This window comes from Miscanthus floridulus, chromosome 13 (genome assembly GCF_019320115.1).
Source record: "Miscanthus floridulus cultivar M001 chromosome 13, ASM1932011v1, whole genome shotgun sequence".
NCBI lineage: Eukaryota > Viridiplantae > Streptophyta > Magnoliopsida > Poales > Poaceae > Miscanthus > Miscanthus floridulus.
In genome coordinates this window covers 5311112-5328756 of record NC_089592.1, presented here as the reverse complement: position 1 = coordinate 5328756, position 17645 = coordinate 5311112, and the positions used below count along the sequence as shown (strand labels likewise).

The window sequence follows — 17645 nt, the reverse complement described above, 5'->3', positions numbered from 1 at the left end:
TGCCCTAGAGTGGCTGTGAACCCACTGGTGAGTGAGCATTCAAACTCCTAGGCATTAATGGGCCGTAGGAGCATTTTTAGCTCTGTATCCCACTTACCTGCGGTGGCCTGTAGTCTTTGAAGGTGAATCGTCGCTCGATGGATCCTTTGCGGGGAAGATTTGGATAGGCATGCGCTCATGTTCTGAAAGCTTCCTGGAGCCGTTTGATCAACCTAGGCACAGGTTTTACCTTGATGATAAGATGATGGGTTTGGGAAGCTCTTACCGGCTATGATTGAGCAGGATTCGGGTCCGTTGTTCATGATGGGGTTGGCATGATCCACATGGGGCATCCTATTGCTCCCTACCTATTTCACGGCGTCGGTCAAGCCATCCAATTGACTTGTGTTACCTACTAGGACAAGGTTTTCATGCGGAGACAGAGGATGAGAACATCCCACGCGAGAATTTAGTTTGGGCAGATAAACCAGGCAGGGAACTCATGATAAATGGACAAGCTCTTAAATTTTGTTATAGCAAATAGATTTTTAGTTCTTCTCCCCTTTTTGTATAAAAAGGTTAGTGCATTCCGACCCTTTTTGTCGTTAAGGCCATAAAACCTTGGGATGCGGGTGAGCCAGTTCTAATCACGCTGGTGAATAGAGGCGTTGTGGCCAAAGGGCTATAGGTTTCCCAAAGCTCGACTAGTTATACTTAGAGCCTGTTCCCGTAAACCTAGCTCCTTGGTTTTAATGTGAAAGGGGGTCGGGCGCTGAGAATGTTTGCTAGGCGGATAGATTTTTAAAGCGTACCGGCCCTTTCAATGCCTAAGGCCCAAAAGCCCGAGGTGCAGAAAAGAAACTCTGATTATGCTGGTGAGCAAAGACGCCGTAGCCGCTGGGGCATAGGATTTTCGCGGTCCGACCAGTTTTACTCATGGTTTATTTCCGTAAACTTCGCTTTTGGGTCTTAATTGTGGAAAAGGGGTGTACGTAGAGATTATCTACTTGATAGATCTATCCTTATTAGCACCCGAGTGAGGCCAGACCCCCTATTGTTTGCTAGGGTCAGGTGTCACAAAAGATCGGGGAGTTCGATAGCGAAACTAATAATAAGAGGAAGTATGCGATTATTAGGGGTAAAAGTGTCATAGTTGCACAATGTTTCAGGCATCAACGAAGATCTCGCCATTGAGTTTGTAGGCACCTGGCCGAAGTATCTCCATGACGATGTGCAGTCCCTCCTATGGTGTGGAGAGCTTATGGCAGTCCTTGCATACTTCGCCAAGGGAAGGGGGGGTGACGTCGTGTGCTTCGTCTAGCTGGGCTCTGTCCTATGCTCCCCTTATTAGAGCTTCCAGGCAAGAACTGCTTCAAGAGAACGTAGTCCTTATACAGGGGCTTGATGGGGAAAGCATGGTTCGGGCATGGCCCTTCAAGCAGCTTCTCAAAGTGGCTTGGGGTGCCCTCCACAGGCTTTTGGCCCCCCGTGCAGTCAGCGTTGGCCACTAGCGAGCTCCCACGCCGCCGCTTGTTCTTCCTTTTGTTGAGAGGCTTGGAGGCGCCTTTGTTGGCATCCTCGTCCCACTTTGCCTTGCCCTTGAGGGTGTGTCGGTCAAAGGCCTGAGGTCCCATCAAGTAGGGCTCAAGCTTTGGTCCTCACTGCTGTCATAGCGTCCGCCATGATGTGGATGGTAGCCACGGCTAGCCCCTTCCTTTGCATCGCCATAGGCATGCCTGCGGGTGTTGAGGGTGCCGTGGGCATCGCGATGGAGGCCAAGACGCTCATGTACAGGAACTATGGTGCGTGGCTCACCGCCCTGTTGGGCCTGCTAGACCGGTATGTCCTCGTCGAGTTGTTTTGAGGGCGCTTCGTGTCTACGAGCGTTGGGGGTGTCACGCGTGTCACGGTGGAGCTCGAGATGCTCATGCACCAAACCTGCGGTGCAAGGCCTTCCGTAGTCGACGCTGAGGGGCTAGTTGCTTTCGGGGGCGTGGACCTCCGTTGTAGGTAGCTATAGCTCCTTGGGCGCCTCGGTGATTGTGTCAAGGCTAGTGAAGAGGAGGGATTGTGTGGCAGCGGAAGACCGCACCAACTCTCCCACTATCGTAATAATGAAGTCTAGGTTCCCAAAATGCATGTGCGTGCCTAGGACCCAGCTGATGTTGTGATTAGCCATCTGAGGCCTGGTGTTGATGTCAAGACATGCAAAAACACCCCTATCTGGCAAGCCAACTATTGGTGTTTCAAGTAAGCACCGGCTACTAAATTTGTACATTGCGTGTCTGACCCGGATGGTGTGCTAAGAGGACACAAGGATTATACTGGTTCAAGCCAAATGTCCCTACGTCCAGTTTTGAGCTGCTCATGTTACTAGCATTGAGTTTATAGTAGGGGCTTACAAACTAGTGAGAGAGGGAGATAGCTTCCAAGTCTCTGGTGTGATGCGGTGTGTTTGTTCGATGAATCAATTCCCTCAGTGGGACGCCCTACTTTCCCTTTTATAGGTCAAGAGGAAGCCGAGGGTATTTACCACCGAAGGGAGGAGGAAAAAGGAAAGAGAAATAAAGCTTTCAGAGGTGCGTGGTTCTCCTCTTCGCGTGGGTCTCGCTAACCCTGTAGATCGTGGTGACAGTGGAGATGTACCGCGGGTCCTATTAGCTGCTGCTGTTTACATGCAGGCGTCGTGCGTTATTCATGTCTTCCATCCCATCCGAGCGAACGGAATGGTCAGAGGGTCCCTTGATAGAAAGCCATGCGGGGGGCTAGTGGTACAGTGCTAGTCAACTGATGCTGGTTTCACTAATGTTGGACTATGGTCAGGTAGGGAGTTGGCAGCACAGTGACCACGCGTCCATCACTTTGGGCAATGTGAGTTCTCCGAAATGACATATCATGGGGACGGGTCATGCTGAGATGTGACCGCTCCCTGCACGATGCCAGAAGTTTGACCTTGGGTGGTACTCTCTGGCCCGTAGTGGTTGGCGGCGACGTGAACTTCTGTTAAGAATTGTATTCAAGGGATCGGGCGAGGTGGAGCCAGCCCTCAGGGGTTAGCCAAGGCAGAGCCTATCCTCGGGTGTCAGCTGAGGCAGAGCCTACCCACAGGAGTCAGCCAAAGCAGAGCCAGCCCTCAGACGTCAAGTGAGGCGGAGTTGGTCCTCAGATGTCAATCTAGGCAGAGTCGGCCCTCAGGGGTCGACTGAGGCAGAGACTACCCTCGGGAGTCAGCTAAGGCAGAGCCGACCCTAGGGGTTGGGAGAGGCAGAGCCTACGACCTTAGTGTCCATTGAGGTAGAGCCAACTCTCAGGGGTCGGACGAGGCGGAGCCCCTGGCCTCGGTGGTCAGACGAGGCGGAGCCCAGCAAGAGGTGTAGTCACGCTCCTGACCGCTCAGATGAATCAACCGTTGATGGTTATTAGCTCCACCTCTTTGGGTACCTTAGTATTGGTCCCTGACACTAGGCTACTAAGATGACCCTTGGGTGCTCGCTTCACGTGTTGCACAAGTTTTCTATATGCATGACCCACAAAGTAACCTCCTCCCAAAGAAGAAGACAAAGCACATGGTTGCCTCCCAGAAATAGCACATTATCGGAGTTGATGTCATAGACTATGTTGAAGCTTACAATAACTACAATGAGATGCCGCTATTCATAGACTTTCCTAAGAAGATCAGTGTTGTAGAAAAGAACCTGCCCAAAGACATATTGCCATAGGAACGAATAGGTGTCAAGGGAAAAGTCGTTACAGTGGGCTTGCTAGTTGTTGAACGTGGAGTGTTTGTGTAAGTGTGTGTGTTTGTAAGACTTCATTTATGTATGTGTGTGAGACTATATATTTATGTATGTGTGTGAGACTATATATTTATGTATGTGTGTGAGATTATATTTATGCATGTGTGTGAGACTACCCTTTGCAACATCCAGAAGAACCTATTGCAACATCCACTCTATTACTACTAAAACAACTCTAACACGCAGACACTTGAAACAGGCACTTATTACTACTGCAACATGTTCGGACTACTATTGAAACACTTAAAACAAGCACTTAACACTTTATAAAAAGAAGAAATGACCAAAATAAAAGTTGGAGATCTTGACGAGCTATACAACTTTTATTTTGATCATCTTTACACCTAAAATCATTTAGTGGTTGAAAATTAGGTTTGAAGTTGTTATTTTCTGAAATTCAAAATTCGAATTATCCAAAATTAGTGACAAAGATAGATGATCAGACTAAAATGATAGAGCATAATTTTAGAAAATTTTAGGAAAAACCCATCATATTTGGAGTTAGTACGAGGGAGAAAAATTAGTTACAAGTTTTAGCCACATATTAAAAAGAGAAATCATACTTGTTCATCATTGATCATCATGAACAGTAGTGATTTTTCTTTTTAATCTCTGGGTAAAATTTGTAACTAGTCTTTCTCCCTCATACTAACTCTAAATGTGATGATTTTTTTTCTAAAATTTTCTAAAATCATGCCCTTTCAAGTTACTGTGTTGATTTGGTTATTCTTTTCGTTTGACAAAGTTTGAGCAATTCAAAATTTCAAATTTAAAAAAATAACAAGTTCTAACAAGATTTTGAAACACCAAATGATTTCAACTGAAAAATTGATGAATACCAAAGTTGTATAACTTATCAAGATCTACAACTTTTATTTTGATCATTTCTTCATCTAACAAAGTGATAGTAAACATTGTTCATAAATCAACAAGTCTCTCGTATAGTTTATGAAACTATGAGTGATATGTGGATTTGTGAACAATGTTTACTAACACTTTGTTAAATGAAGAAATGATCAAAATAAAAGTTGTAGATGATGATGAGTTCTATAACATTTATATTTATAACTTTTTTAGTTGAAATCATTTAGTATTTTAAAATCTTGTTTGAAGTTGTTATTTCTTGAAATTCAAATTTTGAATTATTCAAATTTCGTCACATGAAAAGATGACCAAAACAAAAGTTGTATATCTAGATGAGTTCTACAATTTTAAAGTTTACAACATTTTCATGTTAGATCATTTACTGTCCTAAAATTCTATTCGAAGTTTTGAATGTCAAATTTTAAAATTTTTAAATATATTTTTAATTTTTTTATAAAGAAGAAAATATAGAATAAATATATATCAACAAATTGTTTATATATATATATACATATATATAATAATCAAATTATTATTATATAAATTTACATTGTGTTATTTTGTATATGAAATACATATTTATTAATTTAGATAAATTGAAAAATATTTGTTGGGGCAGCTTAATCACGAACCGCCCCTTCAAATGCCTGCGGTATATATAGGCGAGCGCGCAGGGAGGCCAAAATTTGGCTAAGTCTTGGGCGCTCATTTCCTCTTTGATGCCGGTAGGCTGCAGAAATTTCCCACGGCCGCCACCATCTCCATGCCCTTCCTCCGCCGTCCTCCCCCAACCCCCTCTGTGCCCTAACTGCCAGCGTTTTTGAGCCACCATAGCAGCTACGGTTTGCGAGCTTGTGCTCGATCGACCAGTCCATCGGCGCCCCATCTCCGACCTCGACCTCAAACACTACGGCCGCATGCTACCTCTCCCGGCAGTCGCGCGCTTCCTCTCCCGGTGGTCGCGCACTACCTCCCTTGGCAGGTGGCACGCCTTTCTAGAGCATCCACACCCCCTCCCCTGGCGATCCTGCCTTGGTGGCTGACCCCTTCAGCGTCTGCAGTCCCTCCCTCGACAGGCGGCGTGCCTTTCCCCGATTGTTGTGCCCCTACCCCGGCGAGCCTACAACGGTGGCTGTGCACCCTGCCCCCACGCACCACCGGCGGCATCCCTCTCTACCAGGTCTTCTGCAGGTACACCCAACCCCTTCTCCTCCATTCCCCGGCCCTGTCGGTCTTGTGTGATGGATTGGCAGCTACATTTCTCAAGTTTGAAGTGATTGGCAGCTATATTTCTCAAGTTTCCATTGATTGGCTAGTCTGAATCGTTGATTTTGTTTGTGTTGCTGACAACCAGTTGTATTAATTAGCTTGTAAAGTTGGGAAATGTATGTCTAGTTCCATTTAGGGTATCCCTATGATCCCCTAAGCATGTTTGGACCTTTGGTTACCTATAATGATGTGCTATCATGCATCCATCTACACATTTGGTGGTGGTTGTCCTAATTTTTGCTGAAAATGATGAAGTGTGGGGGGGCTATCAATGTTTGGTTTGGATCTTGATTATATGCCGATCTAGATTAGTACGATGAAAATGATGAAGTGTGTGTGGGGCTGCTTATGGTGAGATGTTTTTTGTATATCATGTGGTGATGGTAGTGGTTCCATCTCCCTCTCTCTCTATTTATTGGTGCATCCAGCAATCCAGCCATTAATGGCATTGTTTTTATTGGGAGACATTGTTGCATTGTATTATGAAAATTGTAGTTTATGTTAGGATATAAATGTCATGTTAAAAATGTCATTTTCTAGGAAACTTATTGATACAGAAGTTGTAGGAGATTTAGTCATCTGTGATGTCCAAAAAAATCATGATTCTATCTCATCAGGTTTAGGAGACATGAAATTTTGAAGTTCGCTGTCAGGTTTTGACTGCGTGCTATACAGTTCTGGAATTTTGTGTATTTCGAGCTTGATAACTACTTAACCTGATCATGTTGATAACTACAAAGTCATAGAGAATTATTTAAGCTTTTCATGTTGCTAAAGAACATGAATTTTGGTTGTTTGTAACTCCAGTTTTGAATTTTGGTAGGCAGTAGCTTTCCATGTTTGTAACTCCTCTCTCCTCTCCTCTCCTCTCCTCTCATGTCCTCTACTTCTAGTACTTCCCTACTACTACTATCTACTACTTCTACTACTTCTGTCTTCTATCAACTACTTCTACTTCTGTCTACTACTTCTACTACTTCCCTACTACTACTATCTACTACTTCTGTCTTTTGTAAATTACTTCAACTTCTGTCTACTACTTCTACTACTTTCCTACTACTACTTCTGTCTTCTGTCAACTACTTGTACTTCTGTCTACTACTTCTACTACTTCTCTACTACTACTGTCTACTACTTCTACTACTTCTATCATCTGTCAACTACTTCTACTTCTATCTACTACTTCTACTACTTTCCTACTACAACTGTCTACTACTTCTATCTTCTGTCAACTACTTCTATTTCTATCTACTACTTCTACTTCAATCTACTACTTCTCTACTACTACTTCTGGTCTTTTGTCTACTACTTCTACTACTTCTAGGTTTGACAGCAGATGCTTTATTTTTTTAGCAACCAGCAGATGCTTTTTTTGGCAAACTCTCATTTCCTCTCCCCTCTTTTGCCTATGATGAAATTGTCCAACTCCATATGTTATCTAGAATATGAGCTAATGATCAAGAACTTGGAGGAACTATGCATCATTACTAGCCGCCCCTATTGTGTTTTTCTAAATGCTCACTATTTTTATATATGATCCCCTGTGTTTATGATGCCTTGTTGCTCCAAGTTCATGATCAAATGATGATTAACATGTTTCTGAGACCTCAACCACTACTACTACTCGTTTTGTGATCAATTGTTGTTTTATCAGATTAATTTATGGCTCAATGATACAAAAGGGTGTTGTGAGACAACATGACAGAAGTAGTAGGAAAGACAAAAGTAGTACAAGCATGTCAAGGTTAAGGCATTTGGTGTTGGTTGTCCTGATTTTTGCTAAAAATGATGAAGTGTATGTGGGGCTGTCAATATTTGGTTTGGATCTTGATTGTATGCTGGTCTAGATTAGTACAATGAAAATGATGAACTGTTTGTGGGGCTGGTTATGGTGAGATGTTTTTTGTATATCATGTGGTGGTGGTAGTGGTTCCATCTCCCTCTCTCTCTCTCTCTATTTATCGGTGCATCTAGCCATCTAGCCATCAATGGCATTGTTTTTTGTGGGAAAACATTATTGCATTGTATTATGAAACTGTAGCGTGTACAGTTTATGTTGGGATATTAATTTTGTGTTAAAAATATCATTTTCTAAGAAACTTGTTGATACAGAAGTTGTAGGAGATTTAGTCATCTATGCTGTCCAAAAAAATCATGATTTTATCTCCTCGGGTTTGGGAGATATTAAATTTTGAAGTTCGCTGTTAGGTTTTGACTGTGTGCTGTACAGTTCTGGAATTTTGTGTATCTCGACCTTGATAACTACTTAACTTGCTCATGTTGATAACTACATAGTTGTAGATAATTATTTAAGCTTTCCATGCTGCTAAAGAACATCAATTTTGGTTGTTTGTCACTCCAGCTTTGAATTTTGGCAGGCAGCAGCTTTCCATGTTTGTAACTCCTCTCTCCTGTCCTCTCCTCTCCTGTGCTCTACTTCTCCTACTTCCCTACTACTACTGTCTCCTACTTCTACTACTTATGTCTTCTGTCAACTACTTCTACTTCTATCTACTACTTCTACTACTTCCCTACTACTACTGTTACTACCTCTACTACTTCTGTCTTCTGTCAACTACTTCTATTTCTGTCTACTACTTCTACTACTTCCCTACTACTACTGTCTATTACTTCTACTTCTGTCTTCTGTCAACTACTTCTACTACTTCTCTACTACTACTATCTACTACTTCTACTACTTCTGTCTTCTGTCAACTACTTCTACTTCTGTCTACTACTTCTACTACTTCTACTACTTCCCAACTACTACTTTCTACTACTTCTATCTTCTGTCAACTACTTCTACTACTTCATTACTACTATTGTCTACTACTTCTACTACTTCTACTTTTGTCTACTACTACTACTACTACTTCCCTACTACTACTGTCTAATACTTCTGTCTTCCCTACTACTTCTATCTACTACTTCTACTACTTCCCTACTACTACTTCTGGTCTTCTGTCTACTACTTCTACTACTTCTATGTTTGGCAGCAGCTGCTCTATTTTTTTTGGCAACCAGCAACTCCTTTTTTTTGGCAAACTCTCACCTCCTCTCCCCTCTTTTGCCTATGATGAAATTGTCCAACTCCATATGTTATTTGGAATATGAGCTGATGATCAATAACTTGTAAGGAACTATGCATCATTACTAGTTGCCCCGACTATGTTTTTCTATATGCTCACTATTTTTATATATGGTCCCATGTGTTTATGATGCCTTGATGCTCCAAGTTCATGATCAAATAATGATTGACATGTTTCTGAGGCCTCTACCACTACTACTTGTAATTTATGTTGCATCCTAGTTATGATCGTAAATCATTTAGGAGTTGTTGGTAATGTGGAAGCCGTTGTAGAAGCATGTCCTTTGCTGTGTTCTCTCAATTCTATTGTCTTGCATGTTCAATTTTCATCCTCACTCCGGTACTAGGCCCTTCAGTCTTCTTTTTGAGTAAGCTAAACTAGGGCTAGATTTTGCCATATATTTGTGTAGTTGCATCCTCTGCGTCGGCCCGTGCACGCCTAGCCGTGCGCTCTGGCAGTCCTCCCCACTCTTCCTCTTCGTCCTCCGTGCCTTGGAGCTCCGTGAGGTCCTGCTGCTAACCCTAGCGTCGCCGCCGTTCGTGGGGGCGAGAAGCTCTACCTCCACCATTCAGGTTTCTGGTGTTTAGCTTGATGTGCCTAATCAACATTTGTGTTTAGCTCAATGTGCCTAATAAACATTTGTGTTCTATCCTTTATTTTATTCTTTTAACCTTGAATAGCAAGGTTAATCTAATATTTTGTGATAATCTAGGGTGCATGGTTTCTGCTAATAATGAGACCAATACTGTTGTTTTTTGGCTATTTTTGCCATCAGTTGTTGCTCTATGTTTGCTAAGCAGCTGTTGCTTTTTTTGCCAAATCTCCCCTCTCTTCTCTTTTGTTTTGCCGATGATGAAATTGTCCAAGTTCATACATTATATGGAATATGAGCTGATGATCAAGAACTTGTGAGGAACTTGGCATCATTATTAGCCGCCCCTACATTACCTTCTCCTCTCTTCTCTGTTATGATGCCTTGATGCTCCAAGTTCATGATCAAATGATGATTGATAGGTTTCTTAGGCCTCTACTACCGCTACTACTCATTTTTTTATATATTGTTGTTTTATAGGACTAATTTGTTTTATAGGCCTTTTATTTCTTATACCTTCTCGCGTACCTAAAGCATACTTTCTTGCATCTAGTAGAACAAAGCACGAAATAATGTCACGGATAGTAGACAGTGCAGCCCAATGCCCCGAGCATGATGAGCAGCCAACCTATGAAGAGCAAGCACTAGAGGACCTGCTTACTCAGGAGCAGTTCGATAATGAGTTAGAAAATGATCTAGAAGTGATACTTACTCAGGAGCAGTGTGATGAGGAGGAAGGGGGAGCAAAGGGAAGAGTAGGAGAGGCTACTGAAGGCAAAGAAGAAGAGGATGATGATGATGAAGATGACGATGATGAGGACTCAGAAGAAGGATATGTAAGTCCCGAGGATCCTTTCCCATGTGAAGCTAGAAGGAGGCCAACAGAGGAAGATTTGGACAAGGATTTTGACCCGAATGAGGAGGTAGGGATACAACCTTAGCTTGTAAATTTTGCTAAAGCTTTGGCTGTATTACCTCTCCTAACACTTTGACCTGTCGTATATACAAGTCCCTCCTAAAACTTAGAAAAAACGACATTGACGTCCATGACATCTCGCCGGACAAGACGGAGTAGAGAAAGGAGAGCAGAGGCAACAGCCACATAGATGGACAATGAGGCCTTTGCTCCACAACGTCAAGACACAACCACAAACATGACTACCAAGCCAAAGAGGAAATCAAGGGATAGAAAAGCAAACCAATATCTAGATAAGGCATGCTATGTGGTAACGGAGGTCGGGCCAGCAAGAGAGATCCTTGAGCCGAATGAATTTAGAGGACGATTTTGTAATGCGATCGGGGCCCTAGTAAGAGATAAATTAAACCCAGCAATCCCTAACTAGAAAGAGGTACCAGAGAAGAAAAAGGATAAACTATGAGATAAGCAGTTGAAGCTCAATTTTAGATTTCCGGAGGGTAAGCAAGAACTGGTAAAAAAATGCTTTCAAGATCATGGGAGAGTCATTCCATCGTTGGAGGTCAGAGCTCAACAAGAAGTATATCCAAAAGGGGTTAACTCCCTTCAACGAGTTCGGCAACATAACTCCTAGTCAATGGGAGGAGCTCATGGCTCAGAAGACTTCACCGGGGGCATTAGAGCTTAGTGCCCATAACACCGAGCTGGCGAAGAGAAACAAACACCACCATCATCTAGGCCCCAGTGACTACTATGCTAAGGAAGAGTAGTTTAGGAAGATGGACAAAGAGGCGCAACTTCTGGGAATATCGATATGAAGAATTGAAGGTATGCTCAAGGAATTGGATATATCCGAGGAGTGCAGAATCATCCGACAGTAATCTTAAGTTTGATAAGCCGGAGACCCAAGAGGCAGTATCAACGATACTGAAATATGCAAAAGACAAGAAGAAGAAGGGCTCATTCAATCCTTCTAGAGAGAGGGACGAGCTTAGCCTTGGCTTTGGAAACAACGAGCACACAAGCCACACTAGGAGGCTAGGAAAAAGGATAACCTAGAAGCATGGATTCGAAGAGGACAGGCACATGTACAAGAAACATGGCAGAGACTGGGAGGATAATCTTGAGCTCCAAGAGAAGGTTCTAGTTGTGAATGCGCTGGAGGAGCAAGGACTGTCTATGGAGCCACAGACATTAATGGCACCACCGAGAGAACTAGCATTAGTTGGCAGCCCTTCGGAAGTTCCTAGCAGCCAAGGTTCCACTACAGCCACAACCCCCGTCGATCAGCATACGACAGCCAACTAGTTGCACCTTGGTGTTTCTCAGCGACCGACAGAACATTGTGATGGAGGTGGCAACGGGTGTGGCAGCATCCTCCCGATGGCTTACACCACAATAATAAGATACCGCCAGACTACACTAGGGTCAAGGTACATACCATGAAGCCCGAGTTCATGAAGAGGAGGATAGACTATGCAACTCCCGAGAGGCTAGTGTTACTCGGAGACATAATGGGGACAGTTCATCCTCTGGCACAAATGGGACATTATATTGAATGCTTCTTTGCCGCCTCCCCCTCTCTCAAATTTGGAGCGAGTTATTGAGGACGGGGAGATATTTTCACCATCTCATGACCACCACATTCCTAAGATGCCACATTCTTCTCCGCCTCCTAGTGAGCATGTGCCTGATAAGCCACAACCTTCTCCAGCTCGTACCGAGCAAGCGCATGATGAGATGCCACAGTCTTCTCAACAAGTGTGGCCGATACATGAACAACGAGTGCCTCCTGAAGAAGGTGATGCACAAGAAGATGAGGACGTGCTTGAATGGGAACTTCGAAAGAAGCATCCAATCACCATAAGGCCAATTTATGTTCCAATGAAAGACATCTCGTCGGTGCACAAGTGGTATGCCCATGACCAGTTCAAGCCTGAGAACCAAGTTAAAAAAGTCCCAACATGGGCTTCTGAGGAGGCCATCACTAGCAAAGTCCACCAAACAGCAAAGAAGTATCCAAATGTTGATGCCATCAAATGGTCAAAGGATTGCAGAAAACATATAAAAGAGGCAAGCTATTCCTACCAAACTAGACATCCAGCGCCTACCACTTGGAATGAGAAGGTTCCATGATTATTACTTGCATGTTCTCCTAAAGAGCATAGACCTCGTACAAGCATGCTTCCCCGCCGGCACATTTGGAAGCCCAGCCGGAAAAATTATCTTTGACTTCAATGACATGCAGACATGCTTTCACCTCGGAGCAATGAAAATAAATCTAATTTGCACATGGTGCCTGTAAGTCCTTGCCCTCCCGATATGATATGAATGTAATCTTTGGATTTTGTTGTAACTAACCCACGTCGTGATTTATAGAATGCAAGTGCGCATTGTAAAACAAATGCCAAGTGTGAAAGCTGGGTATATAGACCCTCAAGCTGTAGCACAAACAAATTTTAATTACCCTAGACAGTGAAAACTGGATGCCAAAGAGCTAGCTGCTGGAAAGACCCTTCGGGAGAAAGAGAACATCCGTGCGAAGAAACTAAGGCAAGAGTCCCTTAAGGTTTCGGCATACATTGCCCTAGCTTTTAAAATTTTCCAACAGCACTCTACTATATGGCTACCATACAACTTCGAGTAAGTTCAACTCTATACTTAAAGTTGTGTTCGATATATTTTATTCGATGCAAAAGAGTTTATCTAGCTCTATGATTAAATCCATGCATCAACCACTGGATTTGTATAGGCGTCGATGTCAGGACGAGCATGGCATGTGTCTTTGATTCAATAGATAGGGACCCGGTGACATACAAAGACTTCATATCGATTCTCAAGACGTATACATATCGACAATCCTCATTAGCTTATATGTTTGTATACATACTTGTAATGTTTACTTTTGGATCCTAACAATTTGTATTTGCTAAAATAATTTGAACAGGGCATTCAGATTCTATGTCAATGAATATCATGGAAGACATGATCCAGTAAGAAAGGAAAGGCTGGCTATAAAAATACTATATGCCATAAGTGTAACTTACTTTAGTACTCCATTATATGACTGTCAAAAGCATTACTTAACATTTTCATATGCAAAACACACATTGCCCCAAGCAGAAGCCTAGGAGTGTACATTGTGGATACTATGTATGTTCTACGATGAGTAACACCGGTGCCTACAGGAGACACCCCTTAATGGTAAGTTTGAATCTCTTCACCCATAGTATAAAAACTTCGCACATGATATAAAATACTAAACCGAAACTTATTCTCTTGTAGTGGAAAGAAGAAAAAAAATGAAAAGAGACCCATACAAGGATGACCAACTCTTAAAGCTCGTCGGTGACCTTTGCAACTTCATATTGGACCAGATTGTATATGTCAAAGACACCTACCATGATCGAGATTCTGACTTAGGTAGAAATCCTCAGTACCAACACCTTCGTGAGACTGAAAGGCTAGCTCTAGGCCATTGATAACAATGTGTATGGAATTTGATATTGGTCTTACCTTGTGAGATGGTTTTGACTTGTGGAACGAATTAGACTTATGAATTATGTCTATTTAATGATGGATTGTATATATTCTTGTGAATTGGATTTGTAATGGTAGTTTATATAATACTCTTGTGCTTGTGGTCAGATTTGAATTATATATATATATATATGTTCTGGTCGAATTTGAATTTTTTTGCGGAAAAATGTACTGTAGGGGTGGTTATAGACTGAACCGCCTCTACAAACAGGTATTATAGGGGCGGCTGGTACTATGGTCGCCCCTACAAATTGATTTTGTAGGGACGATCGGTAACTCCAGCCGCCCCTACAAAAATCGATTTGTAAGGGCGGTCTAAGAACCGCCCCTATAAATACATGATTTTTAGAGACGGTATGGTAGGAGCAGCTGGCCGAACCACCTCTACAAAGCCTCACCAGCCGCCCTAGAAACCATTCCTGTAGTAGTGCGGTTTTGGTCAGCGTGTTTAGGTGACGCTATATGATTTATTTTATATAAATAAAATATTGTACCTGTTGCCTCAACCTAGATTACACGGCCTATTCTCTTCTTAAGAAGTTATCACTAAGGGCTTGTTTGGATACACTAGCTAGGTTAAGCCTATTTCAATCCAGCTAAAGCCAACTAAAATTTAGCTGAGTCTATTAATTGGAGCATCTAAACATCCTAAAAGTTTAGCCGAAAATCTTTTAGCTGACTAAAGTTTTACTTTGAAATTTTAGATAGCTAAAATTTAGTTGGGTGCATCCAATCTAGCCCTAAGTTAGGTATACCTAGACGCAGGTAATATTGCCCCGTTCGCTGGTCTGAATCTTAGTTGAAACTAGCTGAAAAACACTGTTCCGGTTGAATTATTATGAAAGAAAAATACTATTCCGACTGAAAAAACAAGTTGAACAAACCAAATATAGGGTAAGCAGAACAGGGCTAAGTCAAGTGATTCATTCGGCCTCACCAACTCTGGATGCGAATCTTTTTTCAAATGGATGCAAATGGAGTTGTTCAGGAACTGAGACCGCGAGAACAATCTGGTCGATCAGACAAAAGTGAATGCTCAGCTAACAAAGTGATTAGGAGTAATTCCAAAACAACATGTTTTTTCTTTTGTGTTCTTAGTGTGGCGAATAATCACCGTTGCCCTTCGTTTTTTCTCTTCTCTCAGTTTTGAAGTTTTTTTTGGATGGACTCGTCCCTAATTGGACCAAGTGGTGAAGTTGTGACGTGTGTTTTTTTTATTGTTCTCTTGTCGAATAAGAAATATGGTAAATCTCCCGCTGTCTTTTTTTTTTAAAGCATTGCAGCACACGCGGCCATACACTTACGGCTTGTTTGGGAAATATGCCTGGGCCAGGCAACTACTCTATGCCGTCGATTTTCTAAGCCTAGGGATGGATTGATGTGCCTGGGCAGCAGCCTCCAGGCGATGCTCCCATCCAAACAGACCCTTATAATATGCAGAGGATGTCTGGTTGTTTAGTCGCTTCTAAAATTTATATCATATCAAACCATTTGCGAGACGAATTTTTAAGCCTAATTAATCCGTCATTAGCATACGTTACTGTAGCACACGTCGTCAAATCATGGCCTAATTAGGTTTAAAAGATTCGTCTCGCAAATTAGTCGCAAGTTATACAATTAGTTTCGTAATTAGTCTATATTTAATACTCCATGTATATATCTAAACATTTGATATGATAAGAATTTTAGACAAACAGGCCCGTAGTCTTGTTATAGAAACAAACAGGCCCGTAGTCTTGTGAATCTTGTATCGGAAATAAATACGTACAACGTCGTACTTACAGAGAGAAGGGAGAAAAATAGATCGAGGAGATTACTCACCCGGCTGTCTGTATCACGGCAATTGCCATGATGCAGAAGAAATCCTCCTTCTTCAGCGACTGGACGTAGCCACCAAGGACAACCGTGGCCAACAAGAGAGCCACGAGGCCTGAGCCCTTCATAGCCAGTAGTGAAACGTACGCCCGAACGTGTGCGTACGTCAGAGCATAGTCGTAGGCCCGAGTGTGGGCGTTCGCCGCCCCAGCGAGGAAGTACGCCGACCGACGAGCCCGAGCCTCAGCCTGACGAGCCATAGCGCGGCTGAACGCCGCTCGAAAGACGCCGCACGTGGTAACAGAAGGCCGCCGCTCCTGCTCGCCGGATGCGCCGCCGTTACTCCCCTCTCCTTCGACGACACTATCAGCCGTCATATCCCACTAGCTATTGACTGGAAGCCTAGCGAGCAAGCGCACGCGCTTGGGACTGAAAACTAGAGTACTTGTTGCTCCCTGCTAGAAATATATGGAACGAAGCAGTGGCGGAGCGTGCCCCAAACGCAAGGGGGGGGCCAAATTGTCCATTCAACAAAGTTACCTCTGTTTTTTAGTGAGAGCCATTTCAACAAAGTTACCTCTGTTTTTTTCTTCTTCTTCTTCTTCTTCTTCTTTTTTGACTGAGGTTTCTCATCGTGACCTCTAAAAGCACATGGCTGACATATTAGCCACTTAACAGAATAACAGCAGCTATTGATCTCCACATCTGATTCAATTTCTCAAACGTAGACGATTTTCTTCCTCTTCCCCAACACACATGTCTGACATATTAGCCACTTAACAGAATAACAGCAGCTACTGATCTCAACATCTGATTCAATTTCTCAAACGTAGACGATTTTCTTCCTCTTCCCCAACACACATGTCTGACTTATTAGCCGCTTAAGAGAATAACAGCAGCTACTGATCTCAACATCTGATTCAATTTCTCAAACGTAGACGCTTTTCTTCCTCTTCCCCAACATCTGATTCATCTTGATCTCGAAGGAGTTTTCAGACGAACCATTGTTTTGCTACCTAATTAACAAATTACATCTATTCAATTTCAATCTGAATCTAGCAAAACTAAACATGAAAAGAAATAGAGCAAAAGATTGGAGATTGAAGAAATAACCTGTAGGCTAGCAGTGCTCCTGCTGTCATTCAGACTGCAGTCCTGCTACTGCTAGTGCTAGCGTTGCTGGCTTGCTGCAGGGTACGGGCTGCGCCGTTGCGGCCTGTGCCGGCGTGGTGGGGAGAGCAGAGAACGGGAGAAGTGTGGTGAGTGGCGACGAGGCGGCGACCGGCAACCAACGCTGCAAGAATGCAGGAGTAGGACGACGGCGTCACGGTGAGTCGCGAGCAGGGCGGCTGCGGTCTCTGCTCTGCTGGCGGCGGCGCGGCGCCATGGCGAAGGCGAACTAGCAGAGACGCGGTCGAGCGACTGCGGCCTCCGGCCTCCGGCCTCCGCTCACCTGTTCTAGTCTGGGCTATTGCCTATTGGGCTTTCTTAGTTTCTTTGCGTGGGCTCAAGAGGACTTGATAAATTAATCTCGGACAAGGGGGGACCGAGCCCAGTTTAGCCTTCACTGGGCTCCGCCCGTGGAACGAAGCTTCAGGGTGAAGAAGATTCATGAAACGAGGGATAAATAAAAAGGCACGCTAGCTAATGTTTTTGGATGACTGAGAGATGTAAAGTAGGAATACTGGCTCTTTGTCTGCTCTCACGAGCCTACTTGCTCCCATAGTAATAAATTATAAGTTATTCTAAATTTCTTACGAAGTCAAAAATCTCAGCTTTAACCA

At 43.2% G+C, this 17645-nt stretch overlaps 1 protein-coding gene across 3 annotated transcripts in view; it reads right to left on the bottom strand.

The window, feature by feature from the left end:
- The window catches only part of LOC136501658 (uncharacterized), a 54846-nt gene extending 37548 nt beyond the window's left edge, over positions 1 to 17298 (bottom strand). Inside the window, exons 1-3 of one of the 3 annotated variants that reach the window (XM_066497171.1) lie at positions 16975 to 17298; positions 16439 to 16877; positions 15868 to 16316 (exon numbers count right to left, since the gene is read on the bottom strand). In XM_066497171.1, coding sequence (XP_066353268.1) covers positions 15868 to 16238 — 371 coding nt within the window. In that variant the 5' untranslated portion in view covers positions 16239 to 16316; positions 16439 to 16877; positions 16975 to 17298. Of the gene's footprint in view, positions 1 to 15867; positions 16878 to 16974 lie in introns of those variants that run through there. The other 2 variants (XM_066497170.1, XM_066497172.1) reach the window with 2 other exon arrangements.
- Between the last annotated feature and the right edge of the window lie 347 nt (positions 17299 to 17645).